General features: G+C 32.0%; 1 protein-coding gene across 1 annotated transcript in view; it reads right to left on the minus strand.

The window, feature by feature from the left end:
* Positions 1 to 16,320, minus strand: part of LOC130440651 (visual system homeobox 2-like) — a 173,582-nt gene extending 157,262 nt beyond the window's left edge. The window contains exon 1 of the mRNA XM_056773912.1: positions 15,918 to 16,320. Within this exon, the coding sequence (XP_056629890.1) occupies positions 15,918 to 16,320 (403 nt within the window). The remainder of the gene's footprint in view (positions 1 to 15,917) is intronic.
* Between the last annotated feature and the right edge of the window lie 2,629 nt (positions 16,321 to 18,949).

Below are 18,949 nucleotides of genomic sequence, written 5' to 3' on the forward strand. Positions count from 1 at the left end.
AATAATGCATATTATTTGAACTCTTTATTAAATTTTGTTCAAATTATATTTTTGTTCACTGGCAACCGCTTTCAAGTTGTTTATGAAGAAATTTATGCTTTCCTTATTAATTACGAATGTGCCAGGAGTTTTATACACGATATACAGGGTGTCCCACGACGAGTTAAAACTATCTGTATATGGCAAAATACTTATAGTAAAATCATGAAAATGTCTATGTTTGGGTTTTCGGATACGATCTTTTTAACTAAAATATTTTCAAAGATGGCCAACTTCCGGTTCTACCTGAAGTCGACTGTAACTTACTTATTTTGAATTGAACACTCTGTATATCAATACATTTTTGAAATTTACGTATAAATTTAGTATACTTTTGTCGAAAATGTTTTCTGTAAATTTTTAGAGATACAAGTGTGGTCCAAATTTTATTTATTCGTTATTAAATTGAGAACAAGCCATTTTCGAAAGTTTCAAAAATTTACTAATGACGGTTAAATAAGTGTCATTTATGACAAAGTCTACTAAAAGTATATATACAAAAGTAAAACTTAAAAAATACAATTAATAATTTAAAACCTCAAATATCTCGGAAACGACTAGAAGTTAGGATTAGTAAATACAATTTGATTTGATTTTTTTCACACACCTTGACAAGATAAAGAAAAATACTTTTTTATTTCGCAGTGCTTATATCAACGGGTCAAAATAAAATTTAGACTACACCTGCATCTCCAAAAATTTAGAAAAAACATTTAATATATGGATAAAGGTAAGGTTCAGGTATAGGATAGTATTAAAATAGAAAAAACCCGGTAGTTCTATTTAAAAAAATAAAGAAATTTGATATTTATGAAGCTAAGCTTTCAACACTTTTTATACACACCCTGTATAAAATAAAAAAATTTTCAACATAGATTCGAATACGTCTGACCTTACTAAAAGCCCCCGAATAGAAAACATTTTCATATCTAAAAAAATAATTTATAGAGGTCTGCAACGATCAAACTTTTTATAAAAAAATTAATAACTCAAAAAGTATGCATTTTCCGAAAAAAGTTTTTGATCAAAAATAAACTAAAAGTTTACGTATATTTCAAAAATGTATTAATATACAGGTTGTTCTATTTAAAATAACAAAGTTACAGTCGGCTTCCAATAGAACAGGAAGTCCGCCAAATATTTTAGTTAAAAAGATCGCATCCGAAATCCCAAACGTAGAAATTTTCAAGATTTTACTAAGTATTTTGCCATATACAGATAGTTTTAACTCGTCGTAAGACACCCTGTATAAATAACATTTTTTGTACAACTGTAAATGTGAACTTACATCGTCTGAAATATATCGCTTTTAATAAAACGTCATGAATAACAAAATTGAGAAAATGAAAAGTCAATGAATAATTGTGTGCCAAAGCTCGTAACTTCTACACATCGTGTGTTTCAAATGCTTATTGCGTAATATATTATTTGAGAATTCTCCAACTTTTGAATAAGAAGAAATGGATTCTTGAATGATCAGGTTTACTTCGAACTTCTAATAATTGATTTGGTGTTTCATTGTGTTTTTTATTAATGAAAAATAATGAAGCATATGGGAGCGAAATTATAATTATCATTTGTGCTTAATTAATATCCAATCTAAACTAAAATATCTATTCAACAGTTATCAGAACTCTCCTTGCACATTCAATGAAAAAAAAACTGATTGTTGTTTCTTCTTATTTCAATGCATATCCACCAATGGATGTTCACGATAACATTTTCCATCGCTTCTCCATTCCTTGCGATTGTATAAATGTTGTCCTGTCCACTGCCTGATGTTTCGCAGCCAAGATATTTTCTTCCTTCCAATCCCTCTCTCTCCTTCAATTTTACCTTCGATCAGCAGGTGCAAAAATTGATATTTATTGTTTCGCATAATGTGCACTAGGTTCGCCGTTTTTGTCTTTATTAATTCAAAAAATTCACGTTGTTTGCCGATGCGTCTTAGAATTTCTTCGTTTTTCAGTCTAGCCGTCGAAGGCACCGTAAAGATTCTGCGGTGCAACCACATCTCCGAAGCCTCCAACTTGTTAATCGCAGTCGTCTTCAATGTCCAGCCTTCCACGCCGCAGAGAAGTACCTTCACGAACCTCAGTTAAAATCAAAATGGGGACAAGTAAGTAGTCTTCGAAACCTCATGAATTCCTGTCGGACTTGTTCAATGCAACATTTTATTTGTTTGTCTGATGCCCAGTCTTCAAGGAACCAGATTCCCAGATATTTGAATTTATCCACCTTCTCTAAGGGTATTGAATTAAATATTATGGTAGCATTTTCAAACATATTTTCAGGCCCATTGATTTGTTCTGTTCTCCTATCTTGACCAGTTGTTGTAGGTCGTGAATATTATCAGTGATTAAGACGCTCTTGTCTGCATAACGGATATTATTAATCCACGTCCTATCAACTTTGATTCCCATTTCTATATCCTCTAGGACCTCGTGGAATATTGCTGCGGATTGTTTACTATGAACTAAATTCAAATTTATAACGGCCGAATAATATTGTAATTGATAGTCAAAACTGGCAGTATTTTTGTCAATCAGACATGAGAAAGCTTTTATTGTTGAAGAAAAGCAATCAATTTTAGTAAAAAATGAATGGATTCAAGTAAAATTTATCGTAATCATAAGATATTCATTAAATGTTAAATGTTAAAGGCTTAATATCAAGACTCGACAGTATGTATTTGTGTAAAATAATTATTCTAAAGTAAAATTGATAGTGCTCATTTTAATTAATTACTTTGGCTGCTGTTAGGTTTTTCAAACAAAATAGAGTATTATGAATAGGAAATATATCCATTATAAGGGTTTTAAGATTGAGAAGGAAACCAACTAATAAGAAGCAAATTGAGAACAAAATTTATTTTTCATACAACCAAGAACCAAACGCAAATTTTGATTCTTAAAATTTGGTTTTTGTGCATTCAAAACAGAAATTAAAAAAATAATGAAACTTCCATAAAATTAATGTGCATAGAAAGCTTTTTTAAATAAAAAAACCTGAGTATAAGCGAAATTATATCCTGTTCATTACTTTTGTATATTATCTTCACACACAAAATTTAAAATATTTAAAACGATTATCATTTTCATCGTACTTATAGGCATCGCTTCCGTGGAAGTCAGATATTCGTCAAGATGCATACAGTCATAGGACAATCGTCTTTATATGATCTTAAATTTTAGAACTAAAATCGTTATCAACGGGTATGTTGTGTGCCCGTCCGTAGATCAGGAACCCCTGCGGGGCACGGAAGCTGCTTTTGTGTTTTGTGTGCCCGTCACCAACGGATCATTCGCGTCTGCTTTTCGTCCTAGGATGCCAAGTTTTCAAAATTTTCATTAAATTCCCATCATTAGTATACGAGATATCTTGTGCCCTAGAGATTCTACAAACTTATACATATATTTGTTTGAAACTAAATTCTACCTTGTCTAAACAATATTAGAATAATTATAATAGTGTTAGAACTATATACTAATACAGCAGTTGGGAATAAAAACACTTAACGTGATTGGTTATAAAAAAATGTTTTGTATCTATGATAATTCCTCTAACAAAATAATAGTTTTTGAAATACCATCTTGTTCCCTTTAATTGAAAATAGTGCAGAGTATGAAGAAGCATTGATAGCAATGATATAACCAGAAGTTAACTAGAAAGATTTATCTCTGCAGGAGAAGAACATCTCAACATATTATAAGTAACTCACGATATCATTCTCCTTCGATGCTGCTCGTCTTGCAACCATTATCTTCCTTTTATTATTTTTCACAAACAAATCTTCCAATTCTCCTCATTCTATTCCGATACATTTTGTTTGGTATTGTTAAATTGGACTTTTCTCACCTACTTCTGAAATTATCTAAAAGATATAAATACATCCAATTCTCTATTTATATCGTGATAGATTTCGTACCCTGCTTGTTTGATCTCACCTGCATTTTAGAGTTAGAGGAGCTAAGGCAACTAGAGAGTAGAAGGTTTTTATTTTTTATTAGAATTTTTTGTTGTGTCAACCCGTGTCCAGACTTTCCAGTATCTTTGAGTATTCTTTTCTTATCATTTTGTTCCTAGCTCCTGTATAATCGTTATAATTAACACGAAAAGAATATTTATCCATGCTGTACTTCTTTTCCTACGTCTCCTATTATTTAGAAATAAATAATAATAATAATATCTTTTTTTTCTTTTTACAATCTCTATTATAAATTACTTTGCAAATTTTCTTTCAGCTATAGATTTTTCCTCGTTATGTCTTCATTAATATATCTTTAATACACTCTGAAACAAGGAAATATTTCATCTGCAAAGTTAATACTTTTCATCGCGAATTTCATATCGGCAGCACTGTTCTGTTAACGACTGAAAGGGGTAGAGTGTGAATTTACAGTCGACGACTGAACATTTTTGGTAGAGTTTTAATGAACAAAGATTTTATTCTGTCTACTAGGTCATAAATACCAGTCATACATTTTAAAGTATCACCTCGATCGATATTACCCTTGTTTCAGTTTGTTTTACAGTAATTTTTGTTTTATCTCCTTTTTAATTTCTATGAACTTGGTAGGAATATAAATGAGATGTCGAATTTGTGAACAATATACTTAGACATAAATTTTTGTACTTTTGGAAAGAAAACTCATTTCTAAAAAATGATATTTTCCAAGTGGCCACCGTTGCCATTTTCCAAAACTCTTCGACACATAACGCCAAGTATGTTACCCATTTCTTAACGAGAGCTGGAGTATTGTTCTTGGTAGACTTTTAAGAAAACCATGAAATATTTCCTCTGAGGAAAATCAATTTATTCGGAAACATTTGGTTAAACACGGGTGATGTTTGTATCAATGTTCGGTTGTTTTCACATTTTGCATTTTGCAGCATTAATAGCTAAGGTTAATTTATAAATTTTTACGCTCGTTCAAGTTCGCGCTGAGTTCGCGCTCGTAGATATGTTCAACGCTCACGTTTTAACGCATAACCAATAAAACCAGGATACCTTTTTTTATGAAATTATAGTTCTCCTCTTTGGGCCGACTTAGAATTGTCAATGTCGTTTCCTTTTCAATTTTACCAAAGCATAGAGGCTCAAAACACCAGTGAACTACTACTACATGTGTTAATACTAGATTTTCTTGTATAACTTAAAACAAATGGAACAGAGAAGAGACTTTTCTTCTATGAAATGTCTAAATACGAAAAATATTTTGTGGTTATGCGTTTCTGATTGTTTCAAATAAGGCCAGCGAAATAAGAAAGTCAGAAAATTAATAAATAGTTTCCAAACGCGAACATGAAGGCGAACGTATCGCGACGTGAGCGTCAGCGCGAACGTAAGAGATTAAAAATCCAACCTTACTGAATCACTGCGTGTAAACACTTTGAAGTTATTGTCGCCCGAACCCCCACGTTTGGAGAATGTAGAGATCATGATTGTGTTAAATGAGGATATTCTTTCTATTCCAAAATTTGCAATTTTGTTTGTTGACATTCCAATTTAAATGAAAGCGGGCACAACTAAAGCAATCTAAATCGCTGAGACGAAAAACAGCACCTCAAAGATCTTATAATAACCTTTATTGAATCCTTTGCAGAAATAGGATAATTATGAATGCCGGTATGATGTAAATGAGAATTATTTCATGTTCTACACACGGATGCAGATTAAAAAATAATGAAAAACATTGTTTTCTATGACAATAAAAGGTGAAACATTCTCAATCAAATACGACATGTGTTGGAGCACAACAACTAGCAAAGAAATATGAGTATTATGCATACAAAACGCGATGATCATTCAATTCGAAGAAGAGAAGTTCAAATATAAGAATAGGCAGCGTACAAATTCACACCACTGAATTTTAATGTTGGGGTCGATTTAACAGCACATGAAATAGAAATATCAAAGAATTAACAATATTCGTGTGTAAAACTTGAGAACATAAAAAGTATTGTAAAGATTATTGAAATGTATAAAAAACGTTCTGATGGAATGTAGTTTAATTTGTTTTCTTTTAGGCAGTTGAAAAACAGAGGCATACAGCCCCGAAGTTAGAGTCATGCCTTGGGCGGCTAATTTAACCAATTTAGTTACAAACATTCATTTGTGATTTCCTACAATTTACTAGGTATACAAACCTTGTCTAATTTTGACTTTGAGCTTTGGTCTAGTCTCCATGAAACCATTACGCTAATTTTATTTCTTCACAGTGCCTCGTAGTGTTATCTCAAGTGATAGAGTGCCTGTTCCTAATCATTTTGGTACGTTATTAAAAAATTTTATCATACTTTCGAAGGAACAGTCTCGAATGTTAAGTCTCTTTGAGTGCTCGCCTGGATATATTTCCTTCTATTCTGTTTTCAACTTCAGGTTCCATGGACGAGCTCTTAACTAACCACCTATGTGCTGGCAATCAGATTAAGAGATCATTGTTTAGACTCGTTCGTTCCATAATCATCATCTACTTGAAAATTCAGTATAGAGTTTAAAAGAAAAATAATTATTTCTAATTGATTGGCATTATAACTGAGATTTCATAAATATGAACCTCCAATTTATTTCATCAAAATCACTAATACAACTTTGTTGGAAAGTATATATTTTATAGATATACGTAAAAAACGCTGATAACGTAATTCGAGCTTCCGAACCCGGTAATGACGCATCACTGAGGAAAATTTTCTAATTATAAGATTGTTAGTGGCTTCTGTATGCCGGTACAAGTTAAACCGATACATAATGAGGATCAATGGCTCATTAAACCATGATCTGAACATCAATACTAATTGGTAATTTGATGTGGTTCTGATTAGATCTGCCGAACAGGCAATGTTATGTAATTTTTAGTATATTATACTCATACGCAGAATAATTGAAAAAAAAAATGTTTACGGAAGTAACCGCAAATAAATAAGTGAAATGAAAAAGTGAAAACGTTGAATTTGGGTATAAAATATCAAATATTGAATCATTATAATCTAATTATCGTAGAATCGCGGAGATGTGGAGTAGATTATGCATCATCAAATAGGCGACTGTAAAAAAGAGGACAAAAAAATTCTAATTTAAAAGACCTAACGACTCACTTGTTTACAGTGTATGTCAACACGATGTGTCACAAGTAGCATTTAATTCAAAACATTATGTCCACTAAAAGTAAACTAGTCTGTCCACATCCGCCTCGTTCACCAGATTTTCCACAACGAGACTTCTGACTGTTGAACTGAAAGAGAAACGTTTTGATACCTTTCTTGGTATTGAGAGGAAGAGAGACAGCGCAGAAGAAAGCTATTTCAACGTTGAAATAAGTTGATATTTAACGACAGAACTATGAAGAAGATCAATTCAAATTTGATATCATCTGAGAAACATACTTTTGGTACAGTCCCAGAAATTGTGTATAAAGCACGCAGAAGTCCTGGGGGTGACGTAATTAGTATTGCACTCGGGCACTTGCGTCTTTATTGCAACTATTCGGATACTATTATTGTTAAATATTTTTTACAACGAATAAATAAAATGGCTGACATTAGTACAGATAAAGTACGCATGCATCAATCGACAGTGGTTACCTTGAAACCTTCTCTAACAAATGCAGTTCTTCTCACTAACTTAAGCAAATTAGTATAGCCGTTATCTAAAATAAATGAATATTTATGGTGTATGTATGTTTTTAAGTAGTTTTCCGGATTGCAGAAAAGATATTCCAAAGGATTTCTGTACATCGACCACGTGAAAAACTAATGATCAAATGGATAAACTGATTCGATCAAAACGTCTGGAAGTAATCCTGTGATTACAGAAGCTGTAGGAATGGTTAAAAAATTGTTATAGAAGAGAAAGTGATGGGTTCTGCATGAAGACAATGCGCTGGATCTTTTCGCTGCCAAATTCAGTATTCCAGAGCCATATTTATTCACTGGATCTCACGCTAGGCGATTTCTATCGTTTTCCTAATGTAGAATCTACTATAAGAGGAACAAGATTTGAATCCGTTAAACTTGTGATAGAAAAAAAATGCGAAAACAGCCGACAAAAGAAAGCTTCGAGCACTTTTTCGAAAAATAGTTGAAACTCTTGGTGGTGGAATAACATTATCATTTTCAAAATTTTGAAAATATTCGTCGATTTTAGACGAATTTTGGATGGACAAAACAATCTCTCTGTCAGTTAAATTTTCTGTCAAGTTTGCAAAATTTTCATTGTACCATCTCCATTTTTCGCTTCTACTGTTGCTATTGAAGTATAATCATTTTCTCTAAAGCAACTGAAAATTGTGATTTTCCATGTTGTTACCACCATATACACAGATTCATCAGAAAGATTTCGAAGTTTCCATGACAGTAGCAGCTGATATTGTAGAGTCATCGATTGCATCAATTGTAATGCTTCGAATAATCCTACGATGCGTTGTATAGATAGAGGAAGGGTATACGTTAAAGGTGATAATAAGTATTGCAAAATATTTCAAAGTGCCTAGTGGGAAAAGTTCATTTTTGTTATATTATTTATAACATCTTTATACCAATTTTAACTACTTAAAATATTTTCGTATATAATAGAAGAAAAAACTCCAACGTGATTGCTAAATAATGAAGTACACGAAGAATAATGCTTAACTCAATTCAACGTAACATCAATTTTCACGTTGAATTGTAGATATTTCCATCGAGATAGCGTCCATTGTTAATTTTCCACTTAGTGTTTCCTGTTTATTTTAACCCAGTTGGAAATTAATAAATTATTTTGTGGTGTTGAACTTGTTAACTATTGTACTAATTTGACATAATTACATTGAAAAATTTTTGTCTAGTCACGACGATTTACAAGGGCTCGCGACCGTTGTTTCGCTTTGAGTAGGTTTCACTTGGTAGAAATATGGCTGTTTACTGTGGACCGAACTGGCCCATTTGATTTGAAAATAAATGTTTACATACATTTCATTATTACATCTAGTGTACAAATATTTGGACTAGAATTTAAGAAAATAACAATAATTGCCGCAGTTGAAAAACAATATTGATCCATTCAATTTATTCAGAGGAAAATGGCACAAATTGTACTATGTACATAAACATTTCAATAGTACTGTTTCGGGGTATATTTTCCAAGTGTTCAATATGATCAAAACGATACAAACAGATAAAACAAAAAGATACAGCCCTCGGGCCGCTTCCAGCCCCTGGCCCGTTTCAGTAAGGCCCGCAATCGCAATGTTTCACAGAAAGAAGAATCGTGTTTTTTGAGCTTTTAGACTTCATTCGATTCCTCATTTAAAATAATTTTGCACAGTGAACCAAAAAAAATTGAATGAATATTCTCAACTTCTGCAAAATTTGATTACGAAATTAAACAATCGTTTTGAAGAATTTCACAGAATGAAATGGAATTCCTAATTTTCAACAATCCATTCAATCATCCAGGCACCAGTTCATTTGCAAATGGAGTTGATAGGTCTTCAATCGGACAGTATTTTGAAAGAAAAATTTAATGAGATTAACGCTCTTACATCTTATACGCAATATTTCAAAAGTTTGGATAATTACCCGGAATTAAAAAAGCATGCAGCACGCATTCTCTGCATAACATAATTACCTACAATCTTTTATAACTTTGATATGATTTTTAACAACCTTATATTATATATTTATATAATTTAATAAATAAAATATTATAATAATTCAGCTCATTTATTTTATTTTCAATATGGCCCACTTACGAATTCAAAATTTAATAGACGGTCCTCTGCAAAATTGTGTTTGACACTCTGTATTATAGTAAGGCCTAAGATGCATTCAAAAAGACAGTACTATGGAACAACTGATACAAAAAACAATACAAAAAAAGATACCTACTTCAGTTAAGTTTTTAATAGATATTAATGAAAACAAAACATTCAGACACATACTGTGAAAAACTTTGTTAGGTTTGCTTTGGGTGGAAAACGATAAAAAATATGCATATACCATACAACAAGTGAGGAAAATTTAATATTTCTACCTCACAACTATTATTGTTTCCAGCTCTTTAAATTTGAATAGTTTTAGTGTTGCTTTCCACGTTGAAACAATTCAGATTTGTTAAATACACTTTCAGTTAATGTTCCTGCGCATCCAAGAATAATTTGGTTACACTTACTTTTTGAACTGGATAATGCAAGCCATGGAATTTTCTGATCTGATAATACTTTATTTATATATTTTTTGAAGAGTTGCCAAGAAAATTAAAATCAACATTATGGTCCCAGTAGGTACTCGATGTTGAGGTGTACCATAGAAACAACATCAACAGAATTAATAACTGAATCAAAAAAAATCAGACTAAATGAAACGATATCTATACACAGCAATTTCGCCAATGTTAACATTTACTAGTAGATATTAATAACAGTGTACTACCATTTTCAAACAGAGCAAAATACCTAGGTATACACTCGATGCAAAGCTGTGATGGAAAGCTCAGGTTACAAAGAGACGGGGAGAATTTGAAATCAGATATAGGAAAACGTATTGGCGTATAAAGTATCTATAATACAAGCAAATATTAGAACTAGTACGAATTTCTTGTAATTAACAGTTATATTGGAGCAATTCTGGAAAGTAATTCCGTTTGAATACGGTAATTGAAATATTTGATGAGCTCGAGTTGATAGGGAGAAATACTGAGCTTGCACAGCATTATTGTATTCAGATTCTAATTGTAGTAGAGGCTGAATCAATTCTACTACTAAATTTTGATATTTTGGTAGTCGTAGAGATATCGATATAGGATTTAGCAGCTTTTCTGGATTTCACAGCAAATGGCTGTATAATTTTTCTGGATTTACTAATTGCAAAAATTTCGCTATATCTTCGTTCATACCTGGTTGAATATGGTAGAATTCTTCTGTGACTATAAAACTTCTAGGAATTTTGGTTTTAGTATCGGGTAAGTTTATTGAAAGGGCTGATTTGAAACCTTATATGTCATCAATGTTTAATTGTCGAGGTTCAATAGCTAAAGCAGACTAAAATTGAAACCAAAAATTCAATATTGCATAATATTTTTTCAAACATACTGCATATTTTTAAAAAAATTCAGTAGTTAATGTTTTTGATTATTTTAGAATACATTTTTTGAAAACTGGGCCCAATTTTGCGTGTTATGATATATCAGCAAGGTTTTTAATGATTGTGGTACTCTTGATAATCGAGTACTGGGACCATAATGTTAACAGTTTATGTTTATGTGTTTTTATGTTTCAATTTTGGTGGTGGGATCTTAATTAATCGCCTGGCATTGATTCACACTTTCGGATTTCATCACTCACTCATATTTTCAAGATCTAAATTGTTTTGTTTTCTCTAGTATAAGATTTGTTTTTGGACTTCTTCATTCAGATTCAGTGAAAGGTTGTTTTGCAAGATAAAGCTGAATAAGTTTGACACTCTCAATCTTGTAAAAATTAGATTTGTGAAAAAAACACTAAATTTTCATAAATACAAACAAGTTCGACCCTGAAAATTGAATACAGATGACGTATTGCTTATTACTATTATTATATCCGATGAAACGTCTCTTTAACTTTGTTTTCTTTGCTGCGAAAATATTATATTTAAACTCGATAATGATTTTTGGTTTCCTGTTTGAATTTTTACACCTAAGAAAATAACACTGACGAAATTGGACAGCCGAGCATATTTGAGCTAGGAATAATTATGCTGGTTATGGTAACTGGAGGTTTATGTTTGAAGGGTTATTTCGTGGCAATTGTTATTTATAAATCAAAAGTCTGTGGTTCCGGTGGTCGAGCGTATCGGTTATTAAATTGTCGTATACAATTGAAGGAGATTATCAATTTATAACTTTCCAACAAAGATAAACACTGAAATGTTATACGAGGATGGTCTCCGAAGTACATGACCCAACAAAAATTTTGAGAAAAAATATATTTTTTTTTTCAACGCAATCTCCCTTTAGATTCATACACTCCTCCCAACGTTGTTCAATAATTTCAATACCTTTTTTATAATAATAATCGTCATGCTCCTCAAAATAGCCATTAACTGCCGACATTACCTCTTTATTGTTGGAAAATCTTTTACCACCGAGCCTATTTTTCAAGTCTGGGTATCGAAAATAATCCGAAAGGGTTAAACCTGGCGAATAGGATGAATGAGGTAACCATTCAAACTTTAATTCATTCATTTTGGTCATTGCAATAACGGATGTGTGAGCTGGTGCATTCTCTTGATGAAAAATCACTTTCTTCTTATCCAAATGCAGCATTTTTGCTTGATTTATTCACTGAAACCTTGCAATAGATTAGCCTCGTCGTTGATAGATTTTCCTTTTTTAGAGACGGTTCTCCCTTTACAGTTTTGATTGTTCTTTTGTTTCAGGTGTGGAGTGATGGACCCAAGTTTCATCCATCGTTACGAAACGACGCAAAAATTCGACTTTTGTGGATTTCCCTAAATATTTCTGTCATAATCTCATTTGGTCGACCTGGTCTTCGATGCCGGTCTAGTTCTGCTTTCATTTTGGTTGGGCTAAAGCCTTTCAGTGGTATTTTTCAAACAGTTTCCGCCATTTCTAAGCGAGACCAGGTATTTCTGGTAGTAAGTAGAAACAAGTTCACATATTTCTCTTTCAGTAATTTTTAAAACCGCAGGAGGTAGGGCCCAATATAACACCATGAATCAATTATAGAGAATTTCTGTTCCTAAAATTTGTGAAAATACCAATTTATTTCAGTCGCAGATTTGCAGAAGAAGTTTAATTGAGGTTTGCATTTGTGTTTGTATAGTCTGGATGTTTTAACAAGCAATAAAAAGCGATCCTAATCCATTACAACAAATGCCTTGGTCCAGTTTAAGTCCATTTAACTTGAATTGGAAAAACAACAATTTAATGATAAATGATTTCCTAAACCGTGTCTTATTCAAATACTATGGAGAAAGAACTGATTCGATAATAAGTCTATGAATTTTATTCACCAAAATATTTGAAAAATATAGTACAAATCAAATAGCAGAAGAATATGGAGTATACTAATTAATACCAGAAGGACTACAAAAAGGAGCAAAGAGATTCCACCGAAAAACTGATCTATCGATGGGGACTTCCACGATAAAAGCAAAGAATTTTACCAGTTCGTGTTGCCAAAGAACAGATAAAAATGAGCGGCTAATTATTAAAAAGAGGCCACCCTGTTATGTGCATTAAATAAAATATTTTGTTTGGTTTCAACTGTGAACAGTGGCGGTTGGCAGGGTTATATTATCCAGGGTGTTTCTAAATTCATAAGACAAAATTCATGATATGATTGATCGTATGGAACAAAGATGGGTCTATCCTATAAAAAAATTTCCTCAGTTCAAACCTTTCTGAGATATCACACTTAGAAGGTGGTGACTAAAATTGAGTTTATTCAAAATTTCTGTAATGCTAGAAACTTGAAATTCTGTAATTGTTGTGCAATCCACAAAGGATTAACTACGGGTATTTTTTTCGATATACATTATGGTGTTTTTTGTACAATGAAAAATATTTTTAAGTAAAAAAGGATTTCAAAACTTCATAATTTACATAAGTTTGGACAAATTTTGCAAAAATAACCATTTAACTTGCACTTTAGACACAAATTTTGTTAAAAACCAAGCAGTACACAAAAATTTGATTGAATATATAAATACTTTACTATTTAATTTGTGAACTTAATCTAGTTTCAAGCAGTTTGTACGAAAAATTGATGATTCTGCAAGATGTTGAAATTCGTCAAACGAAAAATATGAAAATAAAAATGACATTTATTTTAATGCTGAAGATCCTACAGTTTTTTCAATGTCTGAAATTTTATAAAAAAAATAAACGCTCAATTTTAGTCACCAAATTTTAATGGTGATATTTGTGGGCTGAGGAAATTTTATTATAGGAAAGATCCCTCTCATTTCATACGGGCAATCACCTCCTGAAGTTGTTTATCGCATGAATTTAGAAACGTCCTGTATATAATTATTTTAATTTGTTTTCGGGCATCAGTTGAGTTTGTGGCTTTTGTATTTTTAATAATTGAAGGAAACGACTATTTGGCAACCACGTGAAGTGAATATATAGTATCAAAAGCTTTAGTATGGTAGTCAATCAATATTTTTGATATTTAACTTTAATTCTACATTATACCTGTCGGAATATTAAAAGAAAAGAAATATCTAATATAAATAAAATTGTATAATAGCTTACAAGCCCTTCTAGTATTCCTTCTAGAATTATTGCCCATAATTTGTCCTCTTCTCGTAGAGTAGGTACTATTCATAATTGTATTCTTTAAATTGACAGATTCTTAATATAATTAGTTTGATAAGAAAGGATTTTTGCCATAAATAGTGACCTGTGAAATATTCTTGTGTCAGTAGACTTAAATATATGAAACGTACAACAACAATTGAAGTATTTAATTTTCATAACCCAAACCAAAATCAATTTCAATTATACATTTATCTCGTTGTACCTACAGAAAGGGTATGTTGTATATAATACACGAAAACGGAAGAAAGTTAACTGAAAGTTCATAGAAATTAACGATGCCACCAAAGATGTTAGACACGAATTGTTGTTGACTATTATAAAGTCAATTTAATGCCAATATTGGACATTATTTAACACAAACTGCGACAAAAATGTTGGACAAAAAAAAAGTTTATTTCAATTAAATTTGAGGAAAATTTCCAAAATTCAATATGAAGATTTTGAAAGGTGGATTATTTAATATAAATACGAATGTTATGAAAGATGAAGATCTTATGAAAGTTTTAACTGTTTCGGAAAGTTAAGTTCGGGAAATTGTTGTGTTGTTAGTTGAACATTTCTCAGATAACAATTAGCAACAATTAGTGAAGAAATTATGTGAAATTTGCTGAAAAACTTCCATGACAAATATCAGTATGAAGTTAAACCTCAATCATCTAGATATATTTTCTGATAATTTACAAAATTGTAGTGAAGAACATGTGGAGCGCTTCCAAGTGATGAAAGAATTGTTGATATCTTTGATAAATTATAAAATAAAAACCTATAACAGGCATTTTATCGAAGTATAACATATGCTTCTTGCATTCTCCTTTGTATTCTGATTTTTCCAAAAAAACTTGACTTTATAAACATATATGTTTTTTATTTCACGTTTTTCGATGTTTAGAATGTAAAATGAAAATAATTATTAAATAAACAAAAGCCTGTATTAGGGATACTTAGATCAAACTATCAAAACTCTCATCACCCAGAACCTGGGTATTCCAGCTTCTCGCTGCCGCCGCAGACTACAAATATTACAAAGATTGAGAAAAAAATAGAAAAACTTAAAGAAGCTAAACAACCTATGAAAATTAAGGGATATTTTATGTTTTTTTTTGTGGAGAAATGTATATTGAAGAAGACAACAATCCACTTAAAAATTGGATTTGATGTGACATTTGTCACCGTTGGTATTTTGCTTTTGAGGCACTGCAGTTTATTTTTTGAATTTTCAGTTACGGTTGATTATTTTTTATTTGCTAGAGCCATTAATAAAAACCGATTTGAGCCATTAACCATGTTTTGTTCCTTAACACTATTTCTGCTAAAGCCATTTATATCTTAAGATATTCACTTTGTCCTACGTTAATCTTATATCAAGAACAACTCACGATTAATTTTCTTTTGTCTTTCACTAAATTTGTCTGAATTTCATCTTTTATTTTAGTTTTAGATAACCAAACTTCGTCTAAAATTTCACTGCTTATTTCATTATTCTCATGACATCATTTTCTCAATGGAAAATGCATATTGAAGTGATCTGCATACGTAGGTCAAATTCTACAAACAATTCAGCGAAATAAAAACTTACCAGCGCCTCCGCTTTGGTGTCCAGCTAAACCCAAAACAGCAGCTGGCGAATGTGCACCATTCGCATTCATACTAGCCGCCGCTGCAATGTTATGGGGCAAAAAAGCCGCCGCCACAGCCGCTTGTGCGTTAAAATAGGCCATACGACTAGCCGCCATGGTCATGTGGTGATGGTTGAAGCCGTGATCGGAAGGGAAGCAAGTGGGTGCTTGCAAATGTCTTTGCGGATATACATTCGGAGTAATTGCCGAAACAGCAGCTGTAGGTGACCTATGGTGGCTATCACTCAATCCCAGTAGCTCCTGTATAGCGAAAGGTGATCTTTGAGGCATGGTTTGAGACGGCTTGTTGAGGATACTAGGCGCCGTGACGTGTATGGTACTCTCTAAAGTTTCATTGTTCATTTTTCGATGTATGTAGTTGTAGTAGTCAGTTACCGACGGATAACGAACCTGCACAAAATCGACATCTTTCCCTGTCAAGTTCTAGAATAAACTTTCTCACTAAATAGCCGAACTAACATCACAGTCTATTTTCAAAAAAAAATTGTTAATATTAAACCCGCGGTTTGATTTAGTATATTATTTTTTTATTAGACGTCTCGAGGTGAACCTTACATGGCCAAATATGAGAGTAAACTGACTATTTCCATTTGAAAAACGAGCCCTGTAAGGTCTCTTACGTACAGAGATACTCCCTAATATTCCGATGAAAAGGACCCCTTAAAGTAGGCGGGGTTTCTCTTCTACCAATAACTCACTAAAAGTACGAGGCTTATTCGCATGCCCGAATGCTCCAACAAACATCCATAATAACCAGGCTCGAAGCGCCAAACTTGCTTGCGGTAACATAATAGAGGTGGAGCTGAAAAGAGTGCATTGGAGCGTTCTTCGACGTTATGTTGATCAATATTAAAGCTCCTTTTAGTTTACAACGTATTACAATTACAATTACTGTCAAATAGTTTAGCAGGTTTAATTAGTAGTGATGTGTTCAATTATGATGATTAGATTCGTTTAATTGGCCTTGTTTTCGTATCGGGAAACGAAACTAGTTTTTTTTCTAAGTATCTAATTTACGCAGAATTTTTTTTTTGTTTCGGACGATTGTTGTGTAACAAAATAATAGGCTCGTTATTAATTTTGACATGTTGTCTCTCGGCCTGCTCGATGGAAATATAATTGGTTTTTGTTCGACTATTTCCAGTCATAATCAATGCTGCTAAATTGAAAAAGTTTCATGTGACGATGTATAGGTACGTGTGTTGTAGTATATGTCAAAGTCTTTTTTATTTCGGCTAAAACAAATGATGTTTTATATTTGGATGCATATTTAGGGTACGTATGTCGGAATATCAAAACAAAATAAAACAAATAAATAAGATAAATAAAGTCACTTTGTCAACATTTCTTTTGAACTCTTCGCTCGTTATTCGTCCTTCTCTGGAAATATTCTTTTCAAGTTTAGTTGAATCTAATATATGAAACGCGTAACATCTAGTTAATGGTTTGATTTATTAATCCAAACCAAACCAATTTCAATAACGTGATGAAGAAAATAATAAAAACCATTGTTATAGTCGAAGGTAAGCGTTGGGTGGTAGTAAATTCGGCCAGATAGTAGGTAGATGACCTTTTGGTGTGCACAATTCGGCCAGAGGAACTTGGGATGCAATATTTGTACATATAAACTCAGTCGGATTCTAGGATCATATTTAAAAACTGAAAATTCAAGTATACAGCTGTCAAATAAGTATATGTAAACTTCACTTATGTACAAATCCATTCTAAACATTGGAAAGTACATAACAAATTATTTACATGGCACAACCAAATTCGTTTTGGTTCCAAATACAATAATATTTTTCCCACTATCATTTACAAGCAATAAATTTCCATTCTTTGACGCCTCAGTTTGAAGATTGTCCAAATTCACATGCAATTCTGCAATTGATCGAAATAGCCGTGACAACATCTTTCTTCTATTGTTGTACTCTAAGCGTTTGATACGCTACACATGACGAGGTCCTTGGCTTCTTCATGATACTTCAAATATCTTGCGTGGGTGTTCACTTATGTTATCCGAAGTCTTTTATTTGCAGGTATGGAAAATTATTTGTCAAATGACATTAGTGTCCTGATGTTCTTTTTGATTTATCATAATTGATCTTAAGGATTTACCAATAGTATAAATTAATATCTACTGTGCACTTCCACCTAGTTTCACCAGCTCACCAGCTTTAGGGTAAAGTAAAGTAATTCTTATTTATAGCACATTTCCAGCGTCACTTAAATCTCTTTCAGCTCCAGCTCCATAATCTCAGCAGGGCGAAAATATTTCAATAACTGAAGAAATAAAATTGTATGTACCCTAAAAGTGTTAAGAGCTCTAACGATGATTTCGATTTTCAAAGAATTTTATTCTCTTGTTCCCGCTATATTAAGGTATAGTCGTTTAGCTAATACATAAAAATCTAATTCCTGTATTTTCTTATTTCTTAGACCTTTTGATATATTAATGCATCTGAATGTTCTTGATTTTAGGTCTCTTCTGTTTTAAAATTAGTTTTTTTAATAATTTTTGGAAGAAAGATCAAATTTGACGTATCGACTTTTATTATTATGTTGATAAAGACTTAAAGAAAAATCGAAACGTCAAATTTTATCTTTCGTCCAAAAATTATTAGAAAAACTAATTTTTAAGCAGAAGAGACCTAAAATCAAGAACATTAAGATGCATTAAAAATCTAATTAGGAGATGATTTCAAGTACATATTTTATTGTATTAAAATGTTGATTTAAGTTTAACGATTCCGTGTAATCCGTTATAGTTTTTCCAGTTTTGGATGCTTACCTATTTTTAGCCGAATTCACTAGTGAATTTAAAACGATCTTTGCGACACCTTAAGCCAAACACTTTTCAAAAAATGGTGACAATTTCGCTACGGTTAGTTTCATTATGTTTCTGGTGTCTTCCGCCTAAATTTTATATCATTTTGATCTAGCAAAAGTTGGTACTACGCGAAAAACGAAT

Source organism: Diorhabda sublineata, chromosome 2, assembly GCF_026230105.1.
Source record: "Diorhabda sublineata isolate icDioSubl1.1 chromosome 2, icDioSubl1.1, whole genome shotgun sequence".
NCBI lineage: Eukaryota > Metazoa > Arthropoda > Insecta > Coleoptera > Chrysomelidae > Diorhabda > Diorhabda sublineata.